A 17448-nucleotide genomic window follows, 5' to 3' on the forward strand; every position below is an offset into this window, starting at 1 on the left:
CGAGTCGAAGAGACTTAGTAGTTGGCAGGAAAAAAGACAGAGGCGCAAGGGGAGAGCCAACTGTGCAACAGCCCCAACAAACAAATTTCTCTGCAGCACCTGTGGAAGAGCCTGTCACTCCAGAATTGGCCTTTATAGCCACTCCAGGCGCTGCTTCACAAACCACTGACCACCTCCAGGCGCGTATCCATTGTCTCTCGAGATAAGGAGGCCCAAAAGAAATGTGAGGATCTCCCTGATGACATCCCCAGGAATCATTCTCTTCATTAAAAGTCTTGCAAACTTCCTAGAGGAACCTGCTGTCAATGCTGTTCTCTCAAATAAAAGGAAATGCTACAATAGAACATATGGGCAGGTGCTAACCCCAACCGCTGTTTTTTTTTAACCAGTATTAAACTGACCGACATATAGCTTCCAAACAGGAGTCATCAATCGACTGCAACACACCGTCAATGTTGAGTACTACTTTGGTGTTGAGGTTAAATAGTGATGCCGGTTTTTATATCTCCATATTCTTACTGGCACCAGCTGACACTGACTAACCCAAGAAGGAACAGTGTCACAAGAAGTGACACTGGAGATAATTTTCTTGCACTGAAAGCTGTATCCATCAATTAACAAATCATGACTAAAACCAAATGATGGACATCAGGTTTTTTAAGTGCAAGGCAAGATGCACACAGTCCAAGTAGATAATCTTTTCAATTTAGTATACTGTATTCACTGCTCATGATGTGGTTCCCTCTACATTGGGGAGACCAGATGCAGATTAGGTGTCCACTCCATTCAGTCTGCAAGCATGATCCCGAGCTTCTAGTCATCTGCCATTTTAATTCTCCACCTTGCTCCAACTCTTGACTCTTCTGTCCTCAGGCTGCTGCAGTGTTCCGATTAAGCTCAAGGAACAGCACCTCATCTTTCGACTGGGCACTTTACAGCCTTCTGGACTCAGCAATAAGTTAATCAATTTTAGGACATAACCTCTACCCCCATTTGTTGCCTTTTCCTTGGCTGCTTTTGGCTTTTCTCTCTTGTTTCTCTGCTTTTGGTTGGCAGTTGTTCATCATTCTGCCATTCCCACCTCTTTTGTTTCCTGACTTGTGCCATTACCATTCCCTTTGTCATTTAATCTCTCCTGCCTTCCACCCTATCACAGACCTTCCCTTTTGTTCTTTTTCCCCCACCCCTTTCACTTGCTTAAAACCTATTGCATCTCTAACTTTTTACCAGATTATCTTCAAGGCCTTACAGTGGGCACCATTTTCCACGATGTGGTTGTATGTCAGGAGATAAGTTTCAACTCTCAGGATTGAGTATTGGGCACTTAAGTGTCGCACAGTATTGACTGCAGATCCAGTTTGAGATAAAAGATGGTGAGATAATTGATCCTTAGATTGGTGGAGATGATGGGGGGTGAAGGATATATAGAAAGGTGTTTCCTGTGGGTGGGAAGAGTGTACATTCAATCAAAATATCTTATTCCATCTTGCCCAGCATTATATTTTAAAGACCTTGAGGGAATGAGGGTTAGAAAATAAAAAAAGAGTTTTGCAGTGCTCAAGGGTATCTATTTCAATGCAAGGAGTATAGCAAAAAAAGCAGATGAGCTGAGGGCACAGATAGACACGTGGCAGTATGATATAGCTATTATGGAAACATGACTTTAAGTAGGGACAGGAATGGCAGCTCAACGTTCCTGGTTGCAGGGTTTTCAGATGTGATCGGGAGGGGGATGAGAAAGGAGGGGGAGTGGCAATTTTGGTCAAAGGAACCAAAGCTGTGAGGAGGGATGATATGCTGGAAGGTTCATCAAATTAGGCTATATGGATTGAGCTAAAGGAACAAAAAAGGGGCAGTCACACTGCTGGGAATGTACTCTAGACCCCCAAACAGTCAGAGGGAGATAGAAGAGCAGATATGTAGCCAAATCTCTGAGAAGTGCAAGAACAATAGGGCAGTAATAGTAGGGGATTTTAACTGCCCCAATATTATCTGGGATAGTTTTAGTGTGAAAGGAATTGAGGGTACAGATTTCTTGAGGTGAATTCAGGAAAACTTTTTTGCTCAGTATGTAGCAAGTCCAACAAAAGAGGGCGAGTTTTAGACAGTTTTGGGAATTGAAGATGGGCAGGTGGAAGGAGTGGCAGTGGTAGTGATTGTAATTCAGTCAGTTTTAATATAATTATGGAAAAGGACAGGGATAGAACAGGAGTTCGAGTTCTCAATTGGAGCAAGGCCAATTTTACTAAGCTGAGGAGTGATTTAGCGAAAGTGGACTGGAAACAGCTGCTTGAAGGTAAATCAGTGTCAGAACAGTGGGAGGCATTCAAAGGAGAGATTCAACGGATTCAGGGTAAACATGTTCCCACAAAGAAAAAGGGTGAGGCGGCCAAATCCAGAGCCCCATGAATGTCAAGGAGCCTACAGGGTAAGATAAGGCAGAAAAGGAAAGCTTATGTCCGACACCAAGAACTCAATACTACAGAAAGCCGAGAGTATGGAAAGTGGAGGAGTGAAATCAAAAAGGAAATTAGGAAAGCAAAGAGAGGGCATGAAAGAATATTGGCAAGCAAAATCAAGGTGAATCCAAATTTTTTTTTATCAATATATTAAGAGTAAGAGGATAAAGTAAGGAAAGAGTAAGGCCCATAAAAGACCAAAAAGGTAACCTATGTGTAGGAGTGGAAGATATTGGTATGGTTCTTAATTAGTACTTTGCGCCTGTCTTCACAAAAGAGAGGGACGATGCAGATATTATAGTTAAGGCGGAAGAGTGTGAAGTATTGGATGTGATGATCATGGGGAGAGAGGAAGTATTAATGGGATTAGTATCCTTGAAAGTGGATAAATCACCAGGGCCAGATGAAATGTATCCTAGGCTGTTAAAAGAAGCAAGCGAGGAAATAGCAGAGGGTCTGACCATCATTTTCCAGTCCTCTGGATACGGTGTGGTGCGGAGTATTGGAGAATTGCTAATCTTGTACCTCTGTTTAAAAAGGGAGGGAAGGATAGACTGAATAATTACAGGCCAGTCAGTTTAACCTCAGTAGTGGGCAAATTATTGGAATCTATTCTGAGACAGGATAAACTGTCACTTAGAAAGGCACAGGTTAATCAAAGATGATCAGCATGGATTTGTTAAGGGAAGATCTTGTTTGACCAACTTGATCGAATTTTTTGAAGAAGTAACAAGGAAGATAGATGAGGGTAGTGCAGTTGATGTGGTCTACTTGGATTTTAGCAAGGCTTTTGACAAGGTCTCACATGGCAGACTGGTTAAAAAAAAATCCTATGGGATCCAGGGAAATGCAGCAAGGTGGATACAAAATTGGTTTAGTGGCAGGAAAGAAAGGGTAATTGTTGGCTGTTTTAGCGACTGGAGGGCTGTATCCAGTGGCGTTCCGCAGGGCTCAGTACTGGGTCCCCTGCTTTTGTGGTGTATATTAACGAATTGGACGTAAATGTAGGGACGCGATCAAGAGGTTTGCAGATGACACTAAGATTGGTCATGTGGTAGATAGTGAGGAGGATGCAGGAAGATATTGGTGGTCTGGTCAGATGGGCAAAAAAGTGGCAAATGGAATTCAACTTGGAGAAGTGTGAGGTGATGCATTTGGGGAGGTCAAACAAGGCAAAGGAATACACGATTAATTGGAAAATACTGAGAGGTGTAGAGGAAGTCGGGGACCTTGGAGTGAATGTCCACAGATCCCTGAAGGTAGCAGGGCAGGTTAATAAGGTGGTTAAAAGGCATATGGAATCCTTTCCTTTATTAGCCGAGGTACAGAATACAGGAGCAGGGAGGTTATGCTGGAATTGTATAACTCATTGTGTGCAGTACTGGTCACCTCATTACAAAAAGGATGTAAATGGATAAGGGTTCAGAGGAGATTTACTGGAAAAATGCAGCTCTGAGGAAAGATTGGATAGGCTGGGTTGTTCTCCTTGGAACAGAGAAGGCTGAGGGGAGAGCTGATTGAAATGTACAAAATTTTGAGGGACCTGGATAGAGTGGAGGTGAAGGGTCTATTCACCTTAACAGACCATCAGTGACAAGGGGGCATAGATTTAAAGTGATTGGTAGAACAATTAGTGGGGAGATGAGCAAAAACCTTTTCACCCAGAGGGTGGTGATGATCTGGAACTCACTGCCTGAAAGGGTAGTTGAGGCAGGGACCCTCAACTCATTCAATAGGAGTCTGGATATGTACCTCAAGTGCAGTAAGCTGCAGGGCTAGGGACCAAATGCTGGAAGGTGGGATTAGAATAGATGGATCGTTTTTGGCCGGCACAGATACGATGGGCCAAGTGGCCTCTTTCTGTGCCTTAAACTTTCTATTCTATGAAAGTGGTACCATGTATGTATTTGGAGGCAGCACTTGATGTCTGACCAGGAATTATGTTAACACCCCACACATGTCTTGTTAAACTCACAGTAGTTCACCAAGAATTATTTACTAAGCTTTGATGCCTTCCCTAAGTAAACTCCAGCTTTGTACACAAACTGAATGTTACTGATGTGGAACACTGGAATATTTCTAAAAATTATGCAATAAGTGGATTACATGGCTTTAAGGGATGATTTTCTTGGTTTTCCCTTTGCCTCAGCACTGAACAGGAACCTGTCCAGGCCCAAACCTAGTCCTGTAACGTGGCCTGGATGCATCTCTGTCAACAGCAACCAGAAGGCTTCCAAGCGCCAGTAACTGCTGCACTGTGCAATGAGATGTCAGGCACTTTCCTGTTTGATCCTTTTTACTTTGCTTCTGCATATGTAGTGCAAACTTTATGCCGTTGTCTAGGTGCCCCACGACCATAACTGAAGCAGAAGGATGCAGGAGACCTGGTACACCTAAATTATCATGTATGTTGTAGCTTTTAAAAAAACCTCTTTGACTCTGAATATGGTGCACGTATCTGTGTCAGGGAGAAAAAACAAACCTTTTGCACATTTGCACACCAAACATTTTGAAATTATGAGTACAATTTCTGTAACTCAGATTGTTTAAATATGAAAAATGACCTCTTCCCTGAAAGGATCTATCACAAACTACTGTCTTTTTTGATAGTGGAAACTTTATTTGGGAAATATGAATGGGTTCATTAAAAAATTCAAACTGTTATTTTGGTCTATAATTTTTCCATTCACCTCACATCAAATTCTTAAGTCACCATTTCCAAACGCATTTAAAAGTTGAAAAAGTACTAATTAAAGAAGACAAACAAGCTTCAGATTATTGCTGTGCAGATCATTCCTCGGAAGCTACACTTTCCTTTTAAATTCTACATGTCAAGTCTTTCATCCAAAATGGGTATGGTTACATTATGAATCTTCTGACGCATTGTACATTGAGGCATTTGCATTGATGTTGCATAATGGCAGTATGAGAAGGACTTGCTGACAACTGCTAAAATTGTAGATTTTAACATCAGATTTATCATCATACAGATCCAGAATATGAACAATATCATCACTTTCCCTCTGGACAGCTTACTGAAGGGAGATCTAAAGGGAATTAAAGGGGTAAGATTTTAGTATCTTTATTTTGTAGCTCTCTTTACAAAAAAAAACTCCTAATTGTTTCCAAATAGACGATTTGAAAATAAGATAATTTTTTTAAAAACCAGTCCCTTGTATCAAAGATCCAAGGGCCTATGAGTGAAAAGACTAGTTAGAATGTTAGTTTTGATTTCCACACTGTTGTGTTTTCACGTGTTTTCACATCATTTGCAGGATATTGTCGGAAATCTCAAGAATCAGTAAATGTTTGCTCTGGAGCTACAGGATTTTGAATTACCCTATTTCCTAACACACAGAATTTTACAGCATAGGAACAGGACTGCACTGGTGTTCATGCTGTATATGAACCTCCTCCCACCTTGCTTCATCTCATATTATCAATATATCACAGAAACATAGGAACAGGAGTAGGCCATTCAGCCCCTTAAGCCCATTCTGCCATTCAGTGAGGTCATGGCTGATTTGTTTCCAAACTCCATTCATCCTCCTTGGCTCTAAAATCCGTTAATACCCTTGGCTAACAAAATCTATTGATCTTGAATTTAAAATTATTAATTTAGCTAGCACCTTCTGCTTTATGTGGGAGAAAGTTCCACACTTTACCACTCTTTGTGTGAAGGGGTATTTCTTAATTTCTGTACTGAAAGGCCTAGCTCTGATTTTAAGGTTGTGTCCCCTTGTCCTAGATGTCTCCAATGCAGGAATAGTTTTTTTATCGATCTACCCTGCCAATTTCTTTGAAAATGTGGGGGAAAAAAACTCAAATCACATCACCCCTAACATTCTAGGTCCTTCTATTCCTTTCTTCCTCATGTACTTATCTAATTCCCTACAACTACATCTGTGCTAATTGCTTCAGTCACTCCATGTGGTAGAGTTCTACATTCTCACCATTCTGAGTAAAGAACTTCCCCTGAATTCCTGAAATAAGCATGCATCTTTAACCATCATTTATTCATTGCTTCTAGAATATTAGTGATGAGTTAATGAAAGGCAAGGTTTAAATGATGTTATCTGCTGCTTTATTATGTAGTTATTTTTCCAGCCACCAAGGTAGAGTATAAAGTGAAGAAAACCAAATGGCACAGAACATCGCACCAGTCGAAATAAACATTTTGATTTGGTCTATTGTCTTTTAGTATAAATTGACATTTGAGGTCTTTCTAGCCAAGGTTGTATCATAATCAGTATTATCTATTAAGTAATGTCTCTTTGTAAAACTAGTATTATCCAGGTCAATGAGCAAATGCCTTTACCAGATTCTTAGGTCATAAATTAGAAGCAGATTTGTGTGATAGAACACTTAGTTTAAGAATTTTGTGCTCTTGGTAATTGATTTTAAATGACTGCAGAGTAGTGATGATTGGATTTGCTTTCAATTCTGTATATTTGGAGGAGTGAATTCACATTGGGACCAAGTTATCATAGGAACAGCGCCTGTTTTTAAAAGGCGAGGCTTGGTTGAATATGTACTGACACAAGAACACATGAGCCGGAGTAGACCATATGGCCCCTCTAGCCTGCTCTACCATTCAATAGGATCATGGCTGATCTTCTGTCTCAACACCGCTCATTAGATGATGCTTGAGCCTCTGATTGACCTGCAATTCACTTGCATTGTAGACTTGCATTTCCTGCATATCATACAGTATGGAGTAGTATTTGAATAGGGATGGAGAATCTCTTCCTTTTACTATGATGGTGCAGCATTGAGAACGTTGGTGGTGGGTGCGGGCAGGGGTGGGACTAAAATGAAAGCTGTCTACTTGAGAGGGAACTTAATGTTGTGCCCTTTGATCTGTTAGGCAACCCTCTTTCATCTTCAAGCAAAGAAAATTGTCTCAAAAACAGCTGATTGCTAGATTGAAATTTAATTTGCTAATTGATTTTGTAATCTGCACAGAAACAAAACTAATAGCATTAAAGAGGTCATATTTTAATTATTTTAATAGCAATTGAAAACAGAATGCAAAAGATTAGCCAAGATATTTTCTTTTTTTGTCTTTGTGAAATGAAGATCTTGTGCTATCTGATCACTAAAAATCTAACTGAGTGTTCCATCTATATATTTTGCTTATTGAACAATAAAAATTTAAGCAAATGTATTTGACCAGTTTAATGAGTAACCATTTGGAAAAACTGCTTTCAATACTCTAATCGCCTTAGGCACAGTGGCGGAGTGGTTAGCACCGCAGCCTCATAGCTCCAGCGACCCGGGTTCAATTCTGGGTACTGCCTGTGTGGAGTTTGCAAGTTCTCCCTGTGTCTGCGTGGGTTTCCTCCCACATACCAAAGACTTGCAGGTTGATAGGTTAATTGACCTTTATAAATTGCCCCTAGTATAGGTAGGTGTTTGGGAAATATAGGGACAGGTGGGGATGTGGTAGCAATATGGAATTAGTGTAGGATTAGTATAAATGGGTGGTTGATGGTCAGCACAGACTCGGTGGGCCGAGGGGCCTGTTTCAGTGCTGTATCTCTAAACTAAACTAAACTTAGTCTTAATGGAGCTGCCCATTTTCCATTGTCAGTGGGAGTGATTCATGGGTATTTATTTTATCTCCAAACATACATTTACACAGTGGCTCATGTCAAATGGTTTACACATTTGCATGAGGAAACAGTTCAATGTGGACTATTTAAAATGCTAATGTAACAATTGTTTTATCTTACCGCTACCCTGAAATTTTTGCCAGAGCTGAATTTTCTTGAACCAATTTACAGTGCAGCATTCTGAGTTCACTCAATTGAAAGTTGGACTTGAACATACTGTACTTCAGCTTTGATCTCCAATGACCTAAATAAATGAACAATAACTTGAACTGAGTTTACTGTATGCATACAGGCTCAAGAAGAACAAAATGCTTAGTCCTTATTTTAGCTTACCAATTCTATTTGAAATGGAGCAGCATTAACTTATCAGACTTTTTAGTGTTGTCCCAAGTGTGTTGAGGCAATTGTATTTAGAAAATATTGACTGCCTAGTTAAAATATTTATTCGCCTTTTTGGTCCTTTTGTTGTAGCAGTCAGAAATTATATATAAGAAAATTGATACAAGACCTTTTCATATTTTGTACTATATTCATCTGTAGGATCTTAAGAAGCCTTTTGATAAAGCTTGGAAGGACTATGAAACAAAAGTGTAAGTCTTGAAATTTTTTTCCAGTTGTTATATATCTGCGCAGCTGTTCTGCAATAAGCACTGTAAATGGGTGTTCAATAGGAATTTGGTGTATTGCCTTTTGTGAAAAACAAGAATGTTTCTGTAACTGAGAATGTAAGCTGTATAGATTGATCATGATATAGTAACAGTTTTTTTTATGTAGGAGGATTTTGAAAGAAGCCTGTTTGAAAGAAAGATTTTGAAAGAAAATGCCTGTTCACAAATGACATTTCTAAGACTTCAGAGCAGGTGGCCTATCCAGATTGGGTGGTAATCCATGAGCACTTTAAAGAGTGAGAAACAATTGCTAAAATACAGAGAGGAAGGATAGAAATAAATACATTATTTTTTTTTTAAGTTCTAATGTAGTAAAGTTAAAAGTTTCTGCTTAGAAAATATTTTATTTTACATTTCGTATAACTTCCTGGCCGTCCTTATTTCTACTGTATCAGAGAGATGCTAAAAATGAATCACGGTGCAGATTTTACGAACTTTACATTTTGCTAATATTTTGGGGGCAAATGTCACGTGAAAACTTTAACCCTGAATGGTGCAGAATTTACATCACTCATTTGGTTCCTCTTTTTGTTTAAATCACAAAAACAAAAAGTTAGGATCAAGTACAATTTTGAGTACACCTATTCTGAACTAGTTTAAAATATCTTAAGAGTTTCCATGAATTGTGTACAATTACTGAATTCGACTAAATTAGTTACTTTGCAAGGAGATTTTTAAGTATTGTTACTAACATTGGAATAAAGGTGATTTTTTTATTTTTAGTGCATTCATCCATGTTTGCTGTGGCTTTACAATTGAAGTCATTTTGCAGTTTACTTGGTGTTTTAAAGGTAGAAAATGGTTTGTTCATGTTTCATGTGTCTATACATATTTTTTGCTCATTCTCCAAAAACATTTGATTATTATGCATTTTTTAAAAGAACTGGGAAAACCTCTCATTTTCAAACTTTTCTATATTTTGCTAGATAGCCTTTCCATAAGAAGGTCTTGCATTTATATGTGTCTTTCATGACCTCGATACCCTTCGGCGTTATCCTTGCTGTTTTAAATAACTTAACAGCTGATAAGTTTTGGTGGTGTTGGTTGAGGGATGAATATTGAGCAGGTCCTCAGGGAGAACTATCCTGGTCATCTTTGAAATAGTGCTATGAGATTTTTTTTTATTAGTTCACCTAAGAGGCAGATGGGGCCTTGGTTTAATATTTCATCCAAAAGACAGCAACTCCAACAGCTCTCCCTCAGTACTGCACTGCAGTGCTGGCCAAGATTTTTGTGCTCAAGTCTCTGAAGTGGAACTTTCACCCATAATCCTCAAACCCAGCAGTGAGAGTGCTACCTACACCATAGATTCATTCTGAATCATGTTTTATTTCTGTTCTTTCAGCTATTGCCGCTAATTTCCACTGGTGTTTCCAAGTGCCAGGAAGGAAGTTCCAACTCTATTTAAATAATAATTTGCACTTTATATAGCTGACTATTTAGAAATTTGTCAAGTTCAGTATTTTCTACAATTTGCTTAGTTGCTAATCATTGGACCTCTGATCATTGTCCATAACTTTTTGCATTCTGTATTAGTTTCTTATTTAACTTGGGGTAATTTCATCTTCCAGTGTAATTTCTGGCTGATCTAAAGATAGGCTTGTAGATATGAGTCGGGGAGAGGTGCAACATAGTGACTTTGCTTAATGAATTTTCCCTGTGTGTTTGCAAATGTCATTTGCTGATCCTCTTAATAATTGCTTTTAGTAGTCTTTTTGTCAGTGTCCTCAGAATCTTGACTGATTAAACTAATTGGCCATTCATCAGCATGGTTGTCTCAGGTTTTGGTGAAATGTTACTACCTGACTTCAGAATGCATGATTTGCTTTTTTTCCATGTTTTTTTTCTCATTAATTATTCCTGTCTGACATTCTCACCTGTATTTTCTAGCTTGTTTGTTTCTTCAATTTTTGAAAGGGAGATTGGAAACTTGCAGAATAAATATATGCCATTTAAAAGACTACTTTCAGAAAGTTTCAGAATTCTGTGGGCAAGTAAGATTAGAAACAAACTAAAATTGAAGGGAGCATACAGAGTCTGTAAGGAAAATAAGATTCATAGAAAGTAAGGAAAGAATTTGAGAAAAGGACAAGGAAATCAAGATGGGAAATGAGAGAATCTTAAAGCTTGGGAAATGAGAGAATCTTAAAAAAAAAAAGCTAGGTACTCTCCAAATATATCTTTAAAAAGTGAATTGTTAAATGTGAGGTGAGTTTCTCAGAAGAGAATAATGAGTTAATAAAGGATACACAGAAATTGGCAGGGCTACTTCAAATTTGCTGACGATATCAAACTCAGAGGTGTGGCAAACAATGAGGATGATACCAATTGACTGCAACATAACTTAGGCTAGCACAATGAGCAGGCAAGTGGCAGATGGAATTTAATACAGAGAAGTGTGAGGTGATACATTTTAGCAGAAGGGATAGGGAGAGGCAGTATAGACTTAATGGCACAGCGCTAGAGTGTGCAGGGTCCTGGGGGTTCATGTGCATAGATCTTTGAAGGTGGCAAGACATAGTGAGTGAGTAATTAGCAAAGCATACAGGATCTTGGGTTTCATAAGTAGAGGTGTTGAGTACCAAAACAAGTTATGCTGAACCTTTGTAAAGCTCTGGTTAGGCCCCTAGTGTATTGCATCCAGTTTGGGTCACCACACTTAAGAAAGGATGTGAGGGTTCTTGAGAGGGTGCAGAGGATATTTCCCAGAATGGTTCCAGGGTTGAGGGGTATTAATTACAAGGTTGGGTTGGAGAAGCGAGGGTTGTTCTCCTTAGAGCAAAGGAGATTGAGGGGAGATTTAATAGAGGTGTACAAGGTTGTGACAGGTTTAGATAAGGTAGACAAAAATGTTCCCATTAACTGATTGTGTATGAACTAGGGGACATAGATTGAAGGTTTTGGGCAAAAGATGCAGGGGAATGTGAGGAAGAATTTTTTTAAGCAATGACCTGGAACTCGCTGCTTATGAGTGATGGTCTCTGCTTCCACCACAATGATTTTAAAAGGAAATTGGGTGGGCACTTGAGGGAAATAAACCAGTAGGGCTACAGGGATAGAGTAGGGGGATGGGACTGACTTGATTGCTCTACAGAAAGCCATCGTGGACTCGATGGGCTGAATGGCTTTCTGTGTCATGACTCAACTTAAATACTTTACATAAGTATTTGCAGAATGGGAAGTAAATCTTTACTTTGTTAAGTGAGATAAGAGCTAAAAGGAAAGTATTAGAAATGTTAAACTAAAGGAGAATAAAGTGCTGGGACCTGAGTGGATATATCCAATCATCCTGAAAGAAATCGGGAAGTAATAGTTTAGGCCCTAGAACTGACAAGTTAGAGTTCTGTTGAGAATAGTTGTGTGCCAAAAACCAGGAGTGGACAATTTAATAGTCATTTTCTAAAAGAGAGACAGACTAGCCCGGGTAATTACAGGTCAGTTAGCTGAAAATCTGTGGTAGGGAAAATTTTGCACTATTTAGTTATAGCTCAATAGAAAATCATGAGTAGCAGCCAACACTTCAGAAAAGAAGATTGTGCATGACAAATTTGGTATGGTAGGTTTCTTTGAGAAATTGACAGATATGTGGACAGGGGAATTGAAGTGGATGTTGTGTACATGGACTTTCAAATGTAATATGTGTACTTTGGGTAAAAGCTACGGAAAAGCATAAAGATTTAGGGGTTCAGATTGTCAAGACATTAGAAGTAGTATCTCTAGTCAATAAGGTCATTGGTATAAAAACAAGAAATGCTGCAAATACTCAGCAGGTCTGGCAGCATCCGTGAAGAGAGAAGCAGAGTTAACGTTTCAGGTCTGTGACCCTTCTTCAGAACTGTCTGAAATAAAAACAAAAAATGTTGGAAATACTCAGCAGGTCTGGCAGCATCTGTGGAGAGAGAAGCAGAGTTAACGTTTCAGGACCTGAGATGTTAACTTTGCTTCTCCCTCCACAGATGCTGCCAGACCTGCTGAGTATTTCCAGCATTTCTTGCCTTTATTTCAAATTTCCAGCATCTGCAGTATTTTGCTTTTATTTTAAGGTCATTAATATGTCTGCCTTTGAAGCAGTCAGTAAGGATTTACTAGATAAAATGATATATGGGTGGGATTTGAAGGTTAAACTGGAAAAATATAATCTCATTTTTAATATGACTACAATACAATATTGTTTCTTTGGCAGTTCAAAAATTGAAAAGGAGAAGAAGGAACATGCCAAACAACATGGTATGATCCGTACGGAAATAAGTGGAGCAGAAATTGCTGAAGAAATGGAGAAAGAACGGAGGTTCTTTCAATTACAGATGTGTGAGGTAAATCAGCTCTGAGTAATTGTGACACTTTTGTGCAGGATATATAATCTATAATAGTACTCCGTTTTTGTTCATACTGTTTTGATTGGTCAGTTTAAGGGGCATTGGTGGATTTATTTGGTGGGCGGTGTTTGGCGCACAGGTAGGCATGTGGGGCCGCAGAGGACTGAAGCACATGATGCACAAGCGGCTGCTAATGGTTGGTGGTGAACAAAAACAGTGGAAGGTGAGGGGGGCCCAACAACAAACTTAGCCTGGCTGGAGAGATTGTTTCCATGAGGGATGGAATGGAAGAAATGGGATGGGGATGGCATTGGAAGGATGGGAGAGTGGGGTAGATAAGATGATGGAATTGGTTAAGTGTGGCAAAATGGCGAGGGACTATTATTTTATGCAACTTACTTTTCGAAAGCTATTCTTTATGCTTAAAATGAAGATTCACTAGATTTGAAAGAGTTTTAGAAAAGCTGTCACCTGAATTAAAATAATACATTAGCTTTGATTCTATAGACGAAGAAGGTGATCACAGTCTGTACCCTCCAGAGTTTCTACGCAGTTGAACTCCAATGGGCATTCACTGCACAAACTTATACTCGAGGAAGGAGCGGTTATAATATTGCTACAAAACTTGAATCCTAAAAAAGGACTTTGTCATGAAACAAGATTGATAGTTAAGTTGTGTTCTTTGATGATAGATGCTGGGATATAGTACTTATTCTTAGAATAATATTGAGACCATCCAATGTAAACCTGCTTTTTCAACTCGAGAAAACAGTTCCCAATTCGACTTTCATGTTCTATGATTATTGTCACGTTCACAAGAACTGCAGCGATGAAAATACTGAACTAAACTCGAGTTGGAAAAAAAATTGACTTTTTCTTTAAAAAGTGGACAATTGCATGCGAAATGACCGCCAAAGGTCTCAGACTGACTTGGCCTGTATATTCAAACTGTCTCACTGTCTGTTAAGGACAAAAGGATACATTCCAAGCTAACAGGTGTCAATTACACCCTTCCTGAAACCATCAAGAGACATTTCTGAATTGAATGGGTTCTTCTGAAACAAAGTAGGTATGGAATAGCCCCATCCTGGTCCATTGTTGCTCACCACAGGGAGGGAGCCATGCGTCTCCTAACAGAGGCAAATGTGAGAGATTTTTACCTTTTAAAAAGTAGCTCTCTAGAGAGAGAGGGGAGAGATCACAACAACATCACAAAAAGCCTGTTGAGTCAAGAGCTGTGAGAGGTCCAGCAAAAACCAAAGAAAGAGCCCTGCTGCAAATTCTGCACTTCAACTTGGTGCAGCAGAGAACTGAAAATGACCATCGCCTCCAGACTGAAGTCTGAACCACCATAAAATCTACAAACAACCCAGGCCTGCAATTTTAAAAGAGAAACTGTTTGATGAGAAGATTCAACAGGTTTACTGTGAACCCCGAACCCCTACCTCGCTTCAAACCACATATCCTTTTCCTCTCTATATATCTATTCATGTGTGTTCGCGCGTGTGTATGTGTGCACGAATGCATGTGTGGCCGCAGTTGCGACCATTTCAGGAATGAATATTGTTCAATAAATAGTTAATCTTCTGTTTTAAACCTATAAGAAAACAGTTTATTTGATAAACAAAATACAAGGGGTTAAAACACTTCCTTATAGTCAGTTGGAAAGTGAACAGTGGGAACCACCCATACCCCTTACCACCTGGCCGTAACACTACAAACAAGTCACAAGGCCAGACTTTTGACAAAATTTGTATTTATATTCTCAGGGCTGTTTTTACTCATGGACAGCTGTATGTAGCTTTTTCCAGAGTGAGAAGTTTTGATTCTGTAAATCTTTGGTAAAAGAATAATTAAAAATCCTGTATAGAAAGAAATACTGTTGCAGTAAAGATACTAATCTGACTGCAAATGTTGTGCGGATCTCTGCTAGTTACGTAATTATTTGTTCAATGATAACTAACGTACATGGCTGCTTGTTTTTTTTCTGTCATTGCCTGTCAGTATTTGAAACAATTGGCTGCTGATTTTATAAAAGAAATGCCTATCTTATACTCTTTTGGACTAATTGGAGCTTATTTACATGCAGCATCTGGTTGCATGCCTCAATGTAAATTTGATTGCAGCATAAACATTAATTGAAGTCATGTACAGTTTGTCCAAAGTAGTTTATATAATTGGGCTTCACCTCAAGCAGAAATATGTAAATCACAATTCCACTGCTTGCTCCCTAGTGCAGATTGCGTGAAGCAATTCAATAATCTAGTAATTTCACTTATGCCTAGGAGTATGGCAATTAGGACTAAATTAGCTGTTAGCCATGGCTCAGTGGTAACACTCTTGCCTGTTAGTTAGAAGGCTGTGGGTTCAAGTACCACTCCACAGACAAATCTAGGCTGCCAAGTCATTGTAGTACTGAGTGCCATCTCTTCAGGGCTTTGAGATGTCTGCTGTACAGTGTCTATGTTTCCGACGCATCTCGCGGCCATGTAGACCATGAGCTTGGTGCCAGATTTGAGGTCTTTGCCATCAAGTGCTCTTTTCCTCAGACGAGCGAAGGCTGTGCTGGCATACTGGAGGCGATGCTGAGTTTCTTAGTCAATGCCTGCCCTTGCTGAGAGGAGGCTCCCAAGGTATGGGAAGTGGTCCACATTGTCCAGTGGTTCACCATGGATCTTGATTGTTGGGGGGCAGTGTTGTGTTACAGAAGCAGGCTGGTAGAGGACCTTTGTCTTCTGGATGTCTAGCTTAAGGCCCATTCTTTCATATGCCTCCGTGAATGCATCGACGATGCTTTGAAGCTCGGCCTCTGTGCGCATACGCGAGCATCGTCAGCATACTGCTGCTCGATGACTGAGGTTGGAGTGGCTTTGGTTCGGGACTGGAGGTGACGTAGTTTAAATAGTTTCTCGCTCATCCTGTAGAGTAGATCTACTACTGCAGGAAGCTTCAATGAGATGAGGTGGCACCTGCAAAGGTGCCAGCCAGTTTGAACATGCCCAGGCAGCGACCAAGCGTAAACTACCAGCTACAAGAGCAGGTCAGAGGCGAGGAATCCTGAGGCGAGTAACTCACCTTCTGACTCCCCAAAGCCTGTCCACCATCTACAAGGCACAAGTCAGGAGTGTGATGGAATACTCTCCACTTGCCTGGATGGGTGCAGCTCCAACAACACTCAAGAAGCTCGACATCTACAAACATTCACTCCCTCCACCACTGACGCACAGTGGCAGCAGTGTGTACCATCTACAAGATGCACTGCAGCAATGCACTAAGGCTCCTTAGACAGCACCTTCCAAACCCGCGACCTCTACCAACTAGAAGGACAAGGGCAGCGAATACATGGGAACACCACCACCTGCAAGTTCCCCTCCAAGTCACACACCATCCTGACTTGGAACTGTATCGCCATTCCTTCACTGCCGCTGGGTCAAAATCCTGGAACTCCCTTCCTAACAGCACTGTGGGTATACCTACCCCAAATGGACTGCAGCGGTTCAAGAAGGCAGCTCACCACCACCTTCTCAAGGGCAATTAGGGATGGGCAATAAATGCTGGCCTGGCCAGTGACGCCCACATCCCATGAATGAATTTAAAAAAAAAACAGCGGAAGGAGTGTTCAGAAATTTGAGCATCCCATTCACTCGTCTCACCAAACACCACCTGCCCCACTTGTGGCAGAGTGTGCAGATCCAGAATTGGATTATTCAGTCACCTAAGGACCCAGAACCCTGCAGTGGAAGAAAGTCATTCTCGGTTCCGAGGGACTGCCTCAGAAGAAGTACTACTGAGGGAGTACTACGCTGTTAGATGTGCCATCTTTTAGATGAGTCATTAAACCGAGGCCCTGTCTGCCCTCTTAGGTGAACCTAAAAGATGCCTTGATGCTATTTTGAAGAAGAGCTGGTTTTCTGGCCAATATTTATCCCTCAACCAACATTGCTAAAAGCAAATTATTTGGTTATTGTCACATTGCTGTTTGTGGAATCATGTGCGCAAATTGACTGCCACTTATCCTACATTACAACAGTGACTGTTTCAAAAGTACTTCATTGGGTGCAACATGCTTTGTGATGTCATGAGGTTTTGAAAGATGTTTATATAAATACAAGTTTGTTTTTTTTTCTTTTTTGTTTTTATTCTTTTCTTTCAGGACTTAGGAATGCTTGGTCTTCATTCAGATTCCTTCCAGTTGCCAATTCCCACAGTGGCCTGGAGTGGGCATTTTGTGATTTTCTTTATAACTGAACAACCTGGCAGTGCGATGAATCTAATATACAGGTTGGCGCAGCCTCGTTGTGGGACCCACTTAGGGCTGCTGATATGGATTCCACGTAAATTCCAGTATCGCAGTGGGGTTGGGTTGATCTTAAAATAATAATTTCCCTGC

General features: G+C 40.1%; 1 protein-coding gene across 1 annotated transcript in view; it reads left to right on the plus strand.

Moving 5' to 3' along the window:
• The window catches only part of LOC137356728 (arf-GAP with SH3 domain, ANK repeat and PH domain-containing protein 2-like), a 234595-nt gene that overhangs the window by 130546 nt on the left and 86601 nt on the right, over positions 1 to 17448 (plus strand). Inside the window, exons 6-8 of the mRNA XM_068022455.1 lie at positions 5450 to 5524; positions 8615 to 8664; positions 12926 to 13055. Of these exons, the coding sequence (XP_067878556.1) occupies positions 5450 to 5524; positions 8615 to 8664; positions 12926 to 13055 (255 nt within the window). The remainder of the gene's footprint in view (positions 1 to 5449; positions 5525 to 8614; positions 8665 to 12925; positions 13056 to 17448) is intronic.

This window comes from Heterodontus francisci, chromosome 3 (genome assembly GCF_036365525.1).
Source record: "Heterodontus francisci isolate sHetFra1 chromosome 3, sHetFra1.hap1, whole genome shotgun sequence".
NCBI classification, from domain to species: domain Eukaryota; kingdom Metazoa; phylum Chordata; class Chondrichthyes; order Heterodontiformes; family Heterodontidae; genus Heterodontus; species Heterodontus francisci.